The sequence below is a fragment of the Panthera uncia genome, chromosome B1, assembly GCF_023721935.1.
Source record: "Panthera uncia isolate 11264 chromosome B1, Puncia_PCG_1.0, whole genome shotgun sequence".
NCBI lineage: Eukaryota > Metazoa > Chordata > Mammalia > Carnivora > Felidae > Panthera > Panthera uncia.
Genome location: NC_064811.1, coordinates 185,493,311 through 185,510,131, shown reverse-complemented (window position 1 = coordinate 185,510,131; position 16,821 = coordinate 185,493,311). Strand labels below are relative to the sequence as shown.

General features: G+C 43.8%; 1 protein-coding gene and 1 pseudogene across 4 annotated transcripts in view; one reads left to right on the top strand and one right to left on the bottom strand.

The window, feature by feature from the left end:
• The window catches only part of ACSL1 (acyl-CoA synthetase long chain family member 1), a 72,685-nt gene that overhangs the window by 7,997 nt on the left and 47,867 nt on the right, over window positions 1–16,821 (bottom strand). For 2 of the 4 annotated variants that reach the window (XM_049632560.1, XM_049632557.1), the window contains exons 8-15: window positions 13,010–13,042; window positions 12,794–12,845; window positions 11,465–11,538; window positions 8,810–8,887; window positions 6,775–6,909; window positions 3,262–3,396; window positions 2,240–2,335; window positions 1,212–1,284 (exon numbers count right to left, since the gene is read on the bottom strand). In XM_049632560.1, the coding sequence (XP_049488517.1) occupies window positions 1,212–1,284; window positions 2,240–2,335; window positions 3,262–3,396; window positions 6,775–6,909; window positions 8,810–8,887; window positions 11,465–11,538; window positions 12,794–12,845; window positions 13,010–13,042 (676 nt within the window). Of the gene's footprint in view, window positions 1–1,211; window positions 1,285–2,239; window positions 2,336–3,261; window positions 3,397–6,774; window positions 6,910–8,661; window positions 8,740–8,809; window positions 8,888–11,464; window positions 11,539–12,793; window positions 12,846–13,009; window positions 13,043–16,821 lie in introns of all 4 variants that reach the window. The other 2 variants (XM_049632558.1, XM_049632561.1) reach the window with 2 other exon arrangements.
• Window positions 4,138–5,510, top strand: LOC125923901 (heterogeneous nuclear ribonucleoprotein A1-like; annotated as a pseudogene).

The window sequence follows — 16,821 nt, the reverse complement described above, 5'->3', positions numbered from 1 at the left end:
TCCCCTGTCTCCCTCTTTCTCTCCCACTCACGCTCTCTCTCTCAAAAGTAAATAAACATTTACTAAAAAAAAAAAAAAAAAAAAGAAAGAAAGAATATGCGCAGCTTTGCCAAACCTGGTTTATTCTCTCCCACGACCCCTGGCTCTGACCAAGACCGTCTTTACTTCCTTACATACGGGAGAACTTGTTTTAGATTTAAGTTTATTAAGATAGGATGGTGCTTATTTTCACAGCTAACTCAACTCTCCTGCCCAAAGTGGTTCAGACTGGGGCTGTCTTTTCCCAAACACACAAACAAACAAACAAACAAATAACAGAAATGAGATAGGTTTTAAGAGCATCACAAAGAATTCCTCCTATGTTTTAATAATTTTTGCATAAGTTAAACCATGAAAAAGGGTCACAGACAGTTGGTGGCAGTCCCAGCAGAATTGTGCTACTAGGGTCCAAGACACTAGAATCCGTGTTACTGGATCGCGCTCGTATTTCTAACACGCCAAATAAATCAGCGGGGTCTGCAGAGTGGAGAACTCTGTACTACCTGTGTGCTACAGAGGAGAGCACAGAAACTTTGCAGTCAGACCTGGGCTGGAATCCTGGCTGCAAAGCCTACTGCTGTGCAAATTCTTATACATTATTTACATGCTTTTTAATCAACAATCACTTCCTCTCCGGGGTCACAGGGCCTACTTCACAGGGATGCGATGAAGTGCACATGACGTACATCTCAAGCACCTAACACACAACCTCATCCATGACAGCTGCTCCATCGATGATTTCCGTATTTGCCTCAACTTGTGCCTTTTTGGAGGAAGGACTTGTTTCTTTTGCTCTGCGGTCTCGTCACCTAGCATAGCACCCAGTGTAAATTCAATTCAAATTTACCAGCAAATAATTAGACCCCAATCAATTCCTTGTAGGCTCTGTTGGGCCCAACATTCTGAACCTGGTAAAAAGGGCATCATGTCTCAGCTGTCAGCCTCAGAATCTAGGTACATTGCCCCCTGTGTTCCAGCTGGGTCCTCAAAGCACATCCTGCTCTGCCACAGCGGCTGTTTTCCACCAGGCGCCCTGATTTATGAGGCTGCCCCAAGGCCTAATCACTCGAGACCCAGAACTTAAGTTGGTTAATGAACCAATGATGAACCCAATTCCAGTAATTCTGGTTGGAATAACAGGCTTCCAATAAGCAGTGGCCCGCTATGCGTACCTGCTGTCCAGTCTCCAGGCATGGTCAGGCAGCACCCGGCAGTGCATTCGGTCTGTCCGTAGCCTTCGTAAAACTGGACCAGCAAGAGATGAAACGTTATTAAAGGAAACAGTCACACCCATGCTGCAAGTGCACAAACCATTAAGTTCTTGTAACTCCTGAGCAACGGCTGACCATGACCATAGTGAAATCTCTTTTTAAATGTTGTACAAGTAAAACCTTGGATGGCAAGTAACTTGTACCGCGAGTGTTCCACAAGATGAGCAAACATTTCTAATGAATTTTAACTTGATAAACGAGCGATGTCTTGCAATAGGAGCAGTATGTGAGGCCGAACGTCACATGATCACAGCTGAGCCAATGGTTCTGGAGATTTGCTTTGACATAGGAGTGCTTTGGATTACAAGCATGTTTCCGGAACGAATTATGCCTGCAAACCAAGGTTTTACGGATATGGTAAATTTGTAGGCTACTGCTACGGCTTTGTTATGGCACCCAAACATCTTCACCCCCAACACAAAACACCAGCCTCTGTCCATGGTCATCTTCTTCTACTTAACCTCCTGCAGACAGGCCAGGGGGACACTGACGTGGCCCGACAGGTCACACTGCACACCACCCACTCGGGAATGTCCTGGCTCTGTGAGCTCTCGGCTCTGCCCCACGCATGTCTTATGTGTCACCCAGTCTCTCCTGCCTCCCCCGACCCCTTTAAGGCAGGTTTTTCTCCATGGTTTGCAAGTGGGGCTTATCGCTTGCGACCCATTTCTATACCTCAGGCCTGGTTAAAGGCGAGTCTCCTGGACTGTGCTTGACCCTAGAGAAAATCACACAGTCCGTGGTGGCCACAGACGCATCTTCTCGCGCCTCGTGTTAAAGACATACACGCTCCTTTCTCCGAGCAACCCACGCATGACACGATCTTCCCAGCCAAAATAAGACACCGAACTATAAGGATGACTTTTGGAAAGGAGATTCCTGGGCTTGGAAAAGGTGGAGACAACCGGCTGCAGTGACGCCCATCTCACCTGACAGCCGAGCGCTGCTCTCAGAAACGTCAGCACGGTGGCGGACACGGGCGCGGCTCCTGTGACCATCAGCCTGACCTTTCCTCCCAGGCTCGACTTACAAGGCAAGGAGAGAGGAGACAGTGAGGGTCAAATGGCTGCACGTTGGTGGGCTTCTCCAAGACACCTTTTGGGAACCCAGTACCCCCAATCCACCACTCCTTCTCCGCAGCCACACAGAGCTCACCCATGCACACACAATTCACAGGCGTTCAAAGGAGGAATGCCTGGCTGGAGCTGAAGCGACACCCTTCACTCTCAATGGGTCTGAAGAATAACCCAACACCACTACTTGTGGGTATTATTTTGTTTTTTTTTTTTTTACTTGCAATTAAAAAATATTATTTTTTTAATGTTTATTTATTTTTGAGAGAGACAGAGACAGAGCTTGAGCAGGGGGGCGGTGGGGGCGGGGGGGAGACAGAGGGAGACACAGAGTCCTTAGCAGGCTCCAGGCTCTGAGCTGTCAGCACAGAGCCCAACACGGGGCTCGAACTCACGGACCGTGAGATCGTGACATGAACCGAAGTCGGATGCCCAACTGACCGAGCCACCCAGGTGCCCCTACTTGCATGTATTTTTAAGGAATTAGCACAAGAGTGTGGTGGACTGGGGGCAAACGCCACATTTTTTGGCATTTGTTTGGACATAATATCGTTATTCCACATTCTTTATCACTTGTACCTAAAAAATGACATTGAAAGTAACATACCTGTTTCAGAAAGCAAAGCAAAATAAACAATTAGAAAAGCTCTAATACCCTGATTCCTTTCCTTCCCTGCCATCTCACCACGTTGCTCAGGTTTATACTGGATACTGGGGTTTACTTAGTGGCTTGGTCCTTAATTTTTAGAAATGTGCCAGACTTAATAAAAACATGCCATTCTCTCTTACCTTCATACTTTGCTTTAAAAAAAGAGCCCTCATAGAAACTCTGAAGCCAAAGTTAGTTTACATGACAAACAACAGTTTTGATCTGTCACCTGTATCTTGTGGAAGATCAGTTTATCCCACAGGCTGTTGTTTCTAATGATGCCACTGCGAAGCTCTGATTCTTTTCTCTTGGAGGCAAAGTCCAGGAGCCATCGCTTCAGGGTGGTGTTTGCCTGCCCAAAAATCTGATGGGTCAAGAAAAGAGAAGGTTTTAAAATGACGAGGATGGCTAGAATCAGAAAGTCAGACAGCAACAGGTGTTGGCAAAGGTGCGGAGAAACTGGAACCTCCCCCCCTACGTTGCTGGGGGTGGGGTGGGAAATGTCATACAGCTCGGTCACTTTGCAAAGTAGACTGGCAGTTCCTCAAATAGTTAAACACAGAGTTACCATGTGACCCGGCAATTCCGCTCCAATGTAAGTACCCAAGAGAAAAGAAGGCATGTGTCCATGCAGAAACTTGCACATGAATGTTCATAGCATCATTATGCATGATAGCCAAAGAGGGACGACAACCCAAATGCCCACCCATGCATGAAAAGATAAATAAAATGTGTTATATCTGTTCAATTTAAGAAACACAATAGATAAACATAGGAGAAGGGAAGGAAGGAAAAATAAGATGAACACAGAGAGGGAGGCAAACCATTAGATACTCAAATACAGAGAACAGCCTGGGGGTTGCTGGCAGGGTGTTGGGTGGGGGCGGATGGGCTAGATGGGTGACGGGCAGTAAGGAGGGCACTTGTTGGGATGAGCATTGGGTGTTATATGTAAGTGATGAATCACTGGGTTCTGCTCTTGAAACCAATATGACACTGAATGTTAATTAACTTTAATTTAAATAAATAAATTTAAAAAATAAAATGCCAAACCATTATAACAGGACTGATCTTGTTATGTCAAAAAAAATGTGTTATAGCTTTCTGCCCGTGGACGCCGCCGAGTAAGCATCGTGAAAGTCTCCCCTCCCACCGCCGTCATGTCTAAGTCAGAGTCTCCCAAAGAGCCTGAACAGCTGCGGAAGCTTTTCATTGGAGGTTTGAGCTTTGAAACAACCGATGAGAGTCTGAGGAGCCATTTTGAGCAATGGGGAACACTTACGGACTGTGTGGTAATGAGAGGTCCAACACCAAGCGCTCCAGAGGCTTTGGGTTTGTCACCTATGCCACTGTGGAAGAGGTGGATGCAGCCATGAATGCAAGGCCACACAAGGTGGATGGAAGAGTTGTGGAACCAAAGAGGGCTGTCTCGAGAGAAGATTCTCAAAGACCTGGTGCCCACTTAACTGTGAAAAAGATTTTTGTCGGTGGCATTAAAGAAGACACTGAAGAACATCATCTAAAAGATTATTTTGAACAGTATGGGAAAATGGAAGTGACTGAAATCATGACCGACCGAGGCAGTGGCAAAAAGAGAGGCTTTGCTTTTGTGACCTTTGACGGCCCTGACTCTGTAGACAAGATTGTCATTCAAAAATACCATACTGTGAACGGCCACAACTGTGAAGTAAGGAAAGCTTTATCTAAGCAAGAGATGGCTAGTGCTTCTTCCAGCCAAAGAGGTCAAAGTGGTTCTGGGAACTTCGGTGGTGGTCGTGGAGGTGGTTTTGGTGGGAATGACAACTTTGGCCACAGAGGAAACTTTTCTGCCACGGGCAGAAAGCCACCACGAGGTGGCTTTGGCGGCAGTCGAGGTGGTGGTGGACATGGTGGCAGTGGGGATGGCTATAACGGATTTGGTAATGATGGAGGCAACTTTGGAGGTGGTGGAAGCTATAATGATTTTGGCAGTTACAACAATCAATCTTCAAATTTTGGACCCACGAAAGGAGGACATTTTGGAGGCAGAAGCTCTGGCCCCTATGGTGGTGGAGGCCAATACTTTGCCAAACCATGATACCAAGGTGGCTATGGTGGTTCCAGCAGCAGCGGCTGCTATGGCAGTGGCAGAAGGTTTTAATTACGGCCAGGAAACAAAGCTTAGCAGGAGAGGAGAGCCAGAGAAGTGACAGGGAAGCTACAGGTTACAACAGATTTGTGAACTCAGCCAAGCACAGTGGTGGCAGGGCCTAGCTGCTACAAAGAAGACATGTTTTAGACAATACTCATGTGTATGGGCAAAAAAACTCGAGGACTGTATTTGTGACTAATTGTATAACAGGTTATTTTAGTTTCTGTTCTGTGGAAAGTGTAAAGCATTCCAACAAAGGGTTTTAATGTAGATTTTTTTTTTTTGCACCCATGCTGTTGATTGCTAAATGTAATAGTCTGATCATGACGCTGAATAAATGTGTCTTTAAAGAAAAAATGTGTTATAACCATACAGTGGAATATTACTTGACCATTTAAAGGGATGAAGTACGGACCCATGTTACAACATGGATGAACCTTGAAAATATGCTAAGTGAAAGAAGCCAGACACAAAAGAACAGATATGTCATGATTCCATTCATATGAAAGTCCAGAACAGGGAAATCTATACATGCAAAAGGTAGATTCATTTTGCCTGGGGGTAGAAGGCGGTAGAGGATAGCTATAGGTCAGGTACAACGTTTCCTTTCAAGGTAGTAAAAATGGGTTCTGGTGATGGGTGCAGAGCTCTGTGAATGTCCTAAAAACCTTTGAATTTTACACTTAAATGGGTGAGTTAGGGCGCCTGGGTGGCGCAGTCGGTTAAGCGTCCGACTTCAGCCAGGTCACTATCTCGCGGTCCATGAGTTCGAGCCCCGCGTCAGGCTCTGGGCTGATGGCTCGGAGCCTGGAGCCTGTTTCCGATTCTGTGTCTCCCTCTCTCTCTGCCCCTCCCCCGTTCATGCTCTGTCTCTCTCTGTCCCAAAAATAAATAAAAAACGTTGAAAAAAAAAATTAAAAAAAAAAATGGGTGAATTATACGGACGGTAAATTATATCTCAATCAAGCTATTCTAAAAAGTTTCTTTAAAGAACCATTAAAAAAACCGAGCAGGTTCTCATAGATAACAGAAGCCCTGCTTTCCAATAAAGAGCATGAAAACTGCCCGGTCCAAATTCATCTTGAAGAATGCTCATGCCACAAGCTGGTCTGGCCCAGGATGTGTGGTCCGTGCCACAGTGACGCCCTACGGAGAGGCTGGCATTCTCTCCATCCCTGGCTTGGCTCAGTCGTTTCTTTCTACGTGGCTAAGTAAGTCATGTTATGTGTGCGTGGACATTACAATTTATAGAGTCGTTTCACAGTTATTGTTCTCATGTGATGCGATTAGCAATTTTATGAGCTACACAGCATGGGGCGGAGGGAACAGTCCATCGTGCAGATGAGAGAACAGAGGCTCAAAAGAGTTTACTGTACAAATAAGGTGACCTCCCACTTACACCTGTGTTGGGCCTTTCAGTTAACAAAGTCTGTTGGTCTGTTTTTTTTCTCAGAGTCCTTACCAACAGCTCTGTGAGGTAGATGATTTCTGGTTTTACCGATGGGTAAACCGCGCTTTCCTGAGACCATGGGAACAGAAGGTACCCGGCTGAGCCCGATTCAAACCCAAGTCTCGGACTCGAGGTCCCCCTCTCTGCTGCTCAGAACTTACTCGGTCAAACATCCGGTTCAGCAGTCTGGGGACCACAGGAAAGATAGTGGGTTGAAGTGCCTTGAGGTCGTCCATAAGCAGCCTGATATCTCCTTGGAAAAATCCGATTTTAGCTCCATGACACAGCATTACACACTAGGGCAGGAAACGAAAATAACATCAGCATCGCAACAGGCGCTACACAACATACACACAGATACACAGGGCTTCAGCTTGAGCATTTTGGACCAGTTTCCAGAAAGCTTGAAGTTTCTACACGTAGGTATCTTTTCAAAAAGTGTTCTTACATTCCCCAGTCATTGCACAACATGGAAATGCGGTATTTCTCTTGATCATCCTGAAGATAAAGGAGCTGGTTAAGAACCAGGGGGTGGCGTTTTTAGGGACGATGACGGAGCTTCCGCTGTTTTAGGTTTATGATAAATGGGTGGTGAAAGTCACGGGGTCCAAGTATTTTACTCTTCTAGAAACTTTAGGCCTAATTTATTCTCAAAACAAAAACCTAGCTACGTTGCAAACTTGGCTACTTGCCAAGCTTATTAAAGTCTCATTTTGAAAATCTGAATCTAACTAAAAATTTCTGAAAAGCCACTGGATATGTTGCCATTGAGATCCCGGGCCACCAAACACCAGAGTGGCCTGCTGTAGGATCCATTGTGTGGATGTGTTCCTGTCTGATGCAAATGGCACTGGCAAGCCATAAGTGCTTGACAGTCAGCCTATTTTAAATTTTAAAAAGAAAGAGAGATTCAAAAGATGATGTCACGGAAGTACAAATGGTCTCAGGCCCGAAAGCAGAAACCACTGGAAAGGGACACCACCGTTCACAGTTGAAATTTTCAAGCGCAGGGGGCTTTTGTTCAGGTGTGCCCCGACCTCCCAGGCATCCTTCCAAAACTGCCATTAGTTATACATGGTCCATTATCAGCTCGCTTGAGATCACTCTGGAAACTCACAAGATCTCCTGAGGTGTGCAGTAGCAGAGGTAACAGATGGAAGATGGGATCTCGTGACCCTTGATCCTTTAGGGCTAAGAGTGCCCTTGAGGGCAGCAGCCAATCAGAGGGCCGCTAGCTCTGGATTAGTCACCTCTTTGTCACAGACACCTCGCACGGTGCCCGGCACACAGCTGCTGCTCAGTAAATATTTGTTAAATGAATGGATGGCACCCATTGTTTTTTTTCCTAGAAGTATACGATCCAAAATTGTCCAAGAAGGAAAAGAGATGGTTCTCGGTCAGTTTTTAAACTAGTCACACAGTTGTGCACAGGGAGCCCGGGCAAAGGTCAGCTGTACATCACCCTGCTTTCCCAAGGGCACTGAGAATACTGGTGAAAAAAAGTGTGTCTTAAGCCGACTTGTGCGCTATTAACAAGCACCATCAAAAATAGAGACTTCTTACAGAGGCAGAAGCCTCTCAAGGCTTTGTAGGATGGCGTTCATAAAAACTCTACTTTTAAAGTTAAATTTCTGGAATCATGCCCACGTGCATATCCTTTGAAAGTCTCAGCTTCTAATTTTAAGATGAATGATTAATAAAGTTCAGATATCGGGGTGCCGGGGTAGCTCAGTCAGTTAAGCGTCCAACTTTGGCTCAAGTCATGATCCCACGGTTCATGAGTTCGAGCCCTGCGTCAGGCTCTGTGCTGACAGCTGGAGCCTGGAGACTGCTTCGGATTCTGTGTCTCCCTGTCTCTCTCTGCCCCTCCCCTGCTTGTTCTCTCTCTCTCTCTCTCTCAAAAATCAATAAACTTAAAAAAAAATAAAGTTCAAGTATCCGGACCCCCACTCCCAAATTTATACTCCTTAAAATAATCAGCACCATTTCTAAAACGGGGCTGAGCAAAGAATTAACTGTGGGGATGACAGTCTACACATGAGACTTACCTGCAGAAGCTGCTCATACATGTGTGCGAGTGGCAAAAACGAAATGTGTGTGTCACTGGCATTCAAGGCAAGTACCTTCTGTAAAACATGACAACTTAGCACAACAAAAACAAGCAAGCAAGCAAGAAAAGTAAAACAAGGGGCCTACCTCTACAACTCTTTCAAACATATGGGCAAGAGGCAAGAAAGAGATCAAAGTATCATCTGGGGAAGGATCAACCGTATTCTGCAAACAGATACCAGCAAGCAGAAAAGCATTAAGATTCCCAGAAATTCCCCATTTGTATTTCAGAGCACATAATACCTCAATACCAAGGAGAAACAGCTTTTGCTTACATTCTTAAATTTTTTTTTTTTAACGTTTATTTATTTTTGAGACAGAGAGAGACAGAGCGTGAACGGGGGAGGGTCAGAGAGAGGGAGACACAGAATCTGAAACAGGCCAGGCTCTGAGCTGTCAGCACAGAGCCCGACGCGGGGCTCGAACTCACAGACCGCGAGATCATGACCTGAGCCGAAGTCAGCCACCCAGGCGCCCCTAAAATTGTTTCTCTCCAAAGGATTAAATGAAAATCAACACTTTAATTATACAGTTAGAGTAGAGCTCACTCCTGATGAAGTAAACCCACTCCTGACGACGTTAATCAAAATAAGGCAGATTTTGTCCAGATTGGGATATTAAGGAATCATGTGCTTGAATTATTTAGTGTTTCCAAGATACAGTACCCCACAGCCCAGTAAGCTCAATGTCACCTTAAGAAGTAAAAGGTCCGTTCCAACACAAGGTAACATATTATGTTGTGGAAACAGAAGATCTATTACAACATAAGATAGTGTATTGTGTTGAAAAGGGAAAGGACGAGAGAAGAGAAATTGAATTTCCAAGCTCTTTTATAGTATAAACGCATGTTGAGTATTTTAGTTTGATCAACGTCTTCACCTGAATGGCCTACTTCACCCCATGAAAAATAATCTTGATTTGTTTGGTGCAAGCTCTGATCCGGCACCATCTGCAATAAAATGCTGATTGTGATACAGGTTGCAGCTGGATTGAGCAAGGCATCTGGTTTCCGTTTCAAGGCTAAGAATGTTCATGTTATTTACGTACAAAATTCTGGCCAAAGCAGGGGCTGCCTTACAGCAGCTGTTGCCACACCAGCTAAGAAACGGAGGCCTCGTCGGGTGTCTACGCAACCATTTCTGGGCTGTGCCCGTCCCCTCCTTGAAGCTGGCCTGTCCCTCACGATAATGTGGTGACAGATGGAAGCACCAGCAAACTCAGCAGCTCCAGAAGCAAGTGATGGAGGCTGCACATGCCATAATCTTAGCTTAATTTTATTCAAGCGTGATCTGCGTCCCAAATAGTACATCTTCGTAGGAAACTGCTACATAATGAGGAGTCAGACTCGGTAATTTCTATACTTTTCAATTTTCTGATTTGGTACCCGCCCAGCCCCCCCCCCCCAAATGTATGTTACTAAGATTAGAAGTTTTACAAAGTTGTGAGTGCCCCCGATAGTATAATTAATGTTAAACAAAGTTTGTAGCCATTCGCCTCCATGAGCCACTAACCTTATTTTAAGTTTTCTTTGAAGGCTAATTAGGAAATTAAAATTCCAGGTGGATGAGGCACTAAATGTTGAATTCTGTTTATAAAGTTGTATGTCGAAAAAGGAACTGGGGACTAAGAAAGTGTGAGTGTAGGTAAGAGACAGACCTTCTCCAGCCACCAAAGATGCACATTCCCCAAAACCATTCGGCACAGGCTCCCAGCACAAAAATTAGGACCTACGCAACCCTCCCAGAGACCGCAAAAGCAAATTATGTAAAATGTGCCAAGGGCAGGAGGGAAAGGCATGATATTGCTTGATAAGTACTTTTTTTTAAAAGGCAAGTTTGAAATATACCCTTGGTGCTACAGACTGAATTATGTCCCCCTTCCCAAATTTATGTTAAAGCCCTAACCCCCAGTGTGACCGTATTTGGAGATAGAGCTCCTGGGGAGGTAATTCAGGTTAAATGAGACCATAAACTGGGGGGCTGACCTAATAGGGCTGGTGCCCTTGGAAGCAGAGGAAGAACCACCAGAAACCTCTCTCTCATTCTCTGTGTGCACAAAGAGGAAAGGCCATGTGAGGACACGTCGAGGAGGCCAGAAGAGAGCCCTCACCAGAAACCAAATTTACTGACACCTTGATCATGGATTTCCAGCCTCTAGAACTGTGAGAAAATAAATGTCTGTCATTTAAGTCACTCAGCCTGTGCTATTTTGTTATGGCGGCCCCGCAGACTAGGACACTTGGAGGGCAAACTTTAATAGGAAACCAACTGAAGGTCAAGGTTTTAATCTTCTCATAAAATAGAAGTCAGATCAACTGTAATAAATAACAGTAATTCAAAAACCTTCCGCAGCATTTAACGTTTCATTGTCCGCTTAAAGAAATTATTTTCCCCACCCCAGGATGGGAGCACTAGAGAGTCATTTCTTCTTGGTCCTCTCCTGGAAACATTTATACAGGGCAGTACCGACATGAAGTGTTACTACATAAAAGTTATAATAACTTGTCCGTCAATTCAGCTTAACGGTCACAAGCAGGAGTTGGAGATTAGGTCCACAATGAAAACTATCTGAGAGAAGGTGATCTTAGACCATATTAGAGCTCAGACCTCATCCCCACGTCAAACAGTGCTCCAAACACAGCAGGGACCAAACATGGCGGTTCTGCCATAAAACACTTTCATTCTTGAGGCCTAGTGCCAACCACTGAGCGTGAAGAAAGATGGCAATATCCCAAACACTTACCTCTGTTATTTTCACAAAAGCTGAACAATCACTCACTATATTTCGATGAGTGATCAGGGCTCCTTTGGGGTAGCCTGAGGAACACACATGAGCAGAAACCAAGTTAAAGAAACGCCATCCCCAAATGACAGGAATTAAGGAAGCCCAGAACCCTGTATAATTGGGGCCTCAAATGCCTCTAGTGTTCGGTGCAACTGTGAAAGCCAGATGCTGAATGACACTAAATCCCTAAACAATCTGCAATCCTTTACATGAAAAGATTGTCTGAAACAACCTTTATTAACATGGGTGAGTTTTAGAGGGCGTGTGTAGTGGGAAGAGGAGAAAACACAGGAATTTTATTTCTGGAAATAAAATGTTGGTTTATCCCAAGAAACGGGCGGATCCACTGTCGCCTTCAATAAATGTCTGAGGAAATACATGGCACACTCAGATCCTGGGAATGTCTGACAGGGCCACAAGGACACTGTGCTCGCAACACTTCGGTCTCTTCTGCTTTTAGTCCATCTGTAGTTCAACTACGTCACCTGTCGGTCACCCAAGAAAGGGGGCAGGGAATACACACCTCCGGATACCACTTAGAAGCAACCGCATTTCATTGGGTAAATTCCTAGCAGTGCTACTGCTGGGTCATAGGGTAGGTCTATTTTTAATTTTTTGAAGAACCTCCACACTGTTTTCCAGAGCGGCCGCACCAGTTTGCATTCCCACCAACAGTGCAAGAGGGTTCCCGTTTCTCCACATCCTCACCAGCATCTACAGTCTCCTGATTTGTTCATTTTAGCCACTCAGGAGTGCTGATGCATAGGGGCACTTGTACCCCAATGTTTATAGCAGCACTTTCAACAATAGCCAAATTATGGAGAGAGCCTAAATGTCCATCAACTGATGAACTGATAAAAACATTGTGGTTTATATACACAATAGAATACTACTTGGCAATGAGAAAGAATGAAATTTGGCATTTTGTAGCAACATGGATGGAACTGGAGGGTATTATGCTAAGTGAAATAAGTCATACAGAGAAAGATACCATATGTTTTCACTCTTATGTGGATCCTGAGAAACTTAACAGAAGACCATGGGGGCTGGAAAGACCATGGGGGAAGGAAAAAAAAAAAAAGGTTAGAGAGGGAGGGAGCCAAAACATGAGACTCCTAAAAACTGAGAACTGAGGGTTGATGGGGGGTGGGAGGGAGGCGAGGGTGGGTGATGGGCATTTAGGAGGGCACCTTTTGGGATGAGCACTGGGTGTTGTATGGAAACCAATTTGACAATAAATTTCATATTAAAAAAAAAAAAAAGAAGCAACTGCATTTCAAACCTTACCTGTAGTTCCACTGGTGAAGCAAATCACTGCAAGATCTTCAGGTGCTGGCGGCTAGAGCACATTAAAAACAAACACACAAACAAACAAACAAACTCAAAGGTGTATAAGTCAGAACAGAAAGAAAACTGTAAGCCATACATTGATCCCCAAGGTTTCTACTAGTCTTGGAGACTAGTTATCAGCAGGGCTTAGCAGGGCTGACATCGTGTACTCACCTTAGGTCTCTGTCTGTTGGCTCTTCCCAGGTCCTTAAGGAGAAGAGAAAAAAAAAAACTTAAATGGAAACATTTTCAAAATGTAAAGAATAAGGCGACATCGATAAAGTCACTTCAACTTGACTCTACTGTGGGATTCACTCAGAGCTGGCTCAAAGACAGTGTCCGTTTCAAATGAAAGAAACTGACCACTTTAATTAACCTGAAGTGACATATTTATGCATTGCTCTAACAAGCCATTTTCCAGGGGCATCTTAGTGGCTCAGTTGCTCAAGCATCTGACTTCCACTCAGGTCATGATCTCACGGTTCTTGAGTTCGAGCCCCGCGTCAGGCTTTGTGCTGACAGTTCAGAGCCTGGAGCCTGCTTCGGATTCTGTGTCTCCCTCTCTCTCTGCACCCCCCCCCCCCCATGCATGTTCTCTCTCTCGCTCTCTCAAAAATAAATAAACATTAATAAATTTTTTTAAAAAGCAGCCATTTTCCAGTTGTCTTCTCTCATATAAAACCAAATAAATGGTGTCAGGACTAGCCCTTGAAATAGGATTTATCCAAAAGACAGGAATCAGAGATTTTTTATGATGGATTTCTTGTCCGCACTCCCACACCCTTTTATGGCTGGCTCTTGACCAAAAGCAAACCATAGTCATAACCAAAGAACTGCAGATGCTCTGCGCCCTCCTGAGACCAGAGCACAGCACTGACGTGTGGCCACCCAGCTCTGGATGACTGGATCATCGGCAGTCCCTGCAGGATGAAACGCTACAGGCTCAAATATCTATACTCCCCACATGGAGTGGATAAAAGATTTGGGAACCTCAGATTATAAAACAGTCCTTGACATGGGGCTCCTGGGTGGCTCAGCTGGTTGAGCCTCTGACTCTTGGTTTCGGCTCAGGTCACGATCTCACGGTTCGCGGGTTCAAGCCCTGTGTTGGGCTCTGCCCTGTTAGTGCAGAGCCTGCTTGGGATTCTCTCTCCCTCTCTCTCTGCCCCTCTCCCATTCATTCTCTCTCTCTCTCTCTCTCTCTCTCTCAAAATAAATAAACAAACTTAAAAAAAAGTAAAAGTGTCCATGACAGAAGACAGAAGAGCACTGCTGGATGGACACAAAGAGCTGCAGGTTCATTTCCAAGGATGCATCTCCCAGCAGCTGGTTCCCAGTCACTACCTGGGGTCCACTGTGATGTTGTTCAGTTCACTGCATGGAGGTATCTTGGTGGCCACTTCAATTAGCTATTAATTTCTTTAATGAACTATTTATATTCCTTTCCTATTAAAACAGAATAGCTTGAATGAGCATATGGAGTGAGCATGCTAGAATTACATGGAAATTCGATCAGTGTGCTCAGGGCTCAGTGAGTTTCTGCCCAGCATACACTTTTAAACCATTTTTTTTTAAAAGTTTATTTATTTCAGACTTTAAGCTGTACTACAAAGCTGTAATCATCAAGACAGTATGGTTCTGGCACAAGAACAGACACTCAGATCAATGGGACAGAATAGAGAACCCAGAAATGGGCCCACAAACATATGGCCAACTAATGTTTGACGAAGCAGGAAAGAATGTCCAATGGAATAAAGACAGTCTCTTCAGCAAGTGGTGCTGGGAAAACTGGACAGTAACATGCAGAAAAATGAACCTGGACCACTTTCTTACTCCATATACGAAAATAAAGTCAAAATGGATGAAAGACCTAAATGTAAGACAGGAAGTCATCAAAATACTAGAGGAGAAAGCAGGCAGAAACCTCTTTGACCCTGGCCACAGCAGCTTCTTATTCAACATGTCTCCGGACAAGGGAAGGGAAACAAAAGCAAAAATGAACTATTGGGACCTTGTTAAAATAAAAAGCTTCTGCATAGCGCAGGAAACAATCAGCAAAACTAAAAGGTAATGGTCAGAATGGGAGAAGGTATTTGTAAACGACATATCCGATAAAGGGTTAGTATCCAAAATCTATAGAGAACTTATCAAACTCACCATCCAAAAAACAAATAATCCAGTGAAGAAATGGGCAAAAAACATGAATAGACACTTCTCCAAAGAAGACATCCACATGGCCAACCAACCCATGAAAAAATGCTTAACATCACTCATCATCAGGAAAATACAAATCAAGACCACAATGAGATACCCCCTCACACCTGTCAGAAGGGCTAACATTAACAATTCAGGCAACAAGAGATGTTGGTGAGGATGCGGACAAAGAGGACCTCTTTTGCACTGCTGGTGGGAATGCAAATTGGTGCAGCCACTCTGGAAAACAGTATGGAGGTTCCTCAAAAAATTAAAAATAGAACTACCCTACGACCCAGCAATTGCACTACTAGGTATTTATCCAAGGCATACGGGTATGCTGTTTTGAAGGGGCACATGCACCCCAATGTTTATAGCAGTACTATCAATAACACACACACACACACACACACACGCACACACACACAATGGAATATTACTCAGCAATAAAAAAGAATGAAATCTTGCCCTTTGCAACTATGTAGATGGAACTAGAGGGTATTATGCTAAGTGAAATTAGTTAAGTCAGAGAAAGACAAATATCTTATGACTTCACTCATATGAGGACTTTAAGACACAAAACAGATGAACATAAGGGAAGGGAAGCAAAAATAATATAAAAACAGGGAGGGGGGCACAAACATAAGAGACTTAAGGACACAAACATAAGGAGACTTAAATAGCTGAGTAATAAGGAGAGGGTTACTGGAGGGGTTGTGGGAGGAGGTATGGGCTAAATGGGTAAGGGGCATTAAGGAATCTACTCCTGAAATAATGGTTGTACTATATGCTAACTAACTTGGATGTAAATTAAAAAAAATAAATAAAAATTTAAAAACAATAAAACAATAAAAATATTTAAAAAAAGTTTACTTATTTTGAGAGAGAGAAAGAGAGATAGCACACAAGCAGGGGAGGGGCAGAGAGGGAGGGAAAGAGAGTGAGAATCCCAAACAGGTTCTACACTGTCAGTGCAGAGCCCAATGCAGGGCTTGATCCAATTAACAGTGAGATCATGACCTGAGCTGAAATCAAGAGCCAGATGCCTAACTGACTGAGCCACCCAGGCACCCCCAAACCATTTTTAATCTTAATTACATTTTAAATTATGTATATAATAGACTTCTGATTAAAAACAGGAACAGTGAAGTCCAAACAGAAGTCAACTAAGAGCTAAAGCAATAATAATTCCTTTTTTTTTAAAAGTAATCTTTATCAGACCCAAATCTCCACTCATCTGTTCAAAATTCTTACATAACTTCTTGAGATCTCTAATTCTTCAAAAATTGATATTAAGTAAAATACAGCCACAGCTACATGCAGTTTGGCTTTTATTTTATTGGGAACACACATGATCAAAATTAGTGCCCTATATGCCAAGAAGGTTCATAGCCTCAAACCTGTATAATGACATCATGTAGAAAAGAGTACGGCAACCATAAAAATAAATGAGTTGCCATCTTCAGGCTCCAAATGCCCAAACAAAACAAAACAAAAACCTCGCCCAGAAGGAAAACTGAATTCTAGTTAATGAATAACATGCTGAAGTATTTGGGGGTAATAAAATCTGCAACTTAATGCAAATGCATTAAAAAAAGGTAATGAATGAATAGAGGGACAGAGTAATGCACGAATATGTGATAAAGCAAATATATTAAAACATTAGCTGCAGATGTTTGGTGGGCATATGGCAGTCTACTGTACAATTCTTGGTACTTTGTACCTGTTCTTGTTTGCATGTCTGAAAATATTCATAATAAAATATCCCCCAAAAGCAAAAACTCCAAATACCA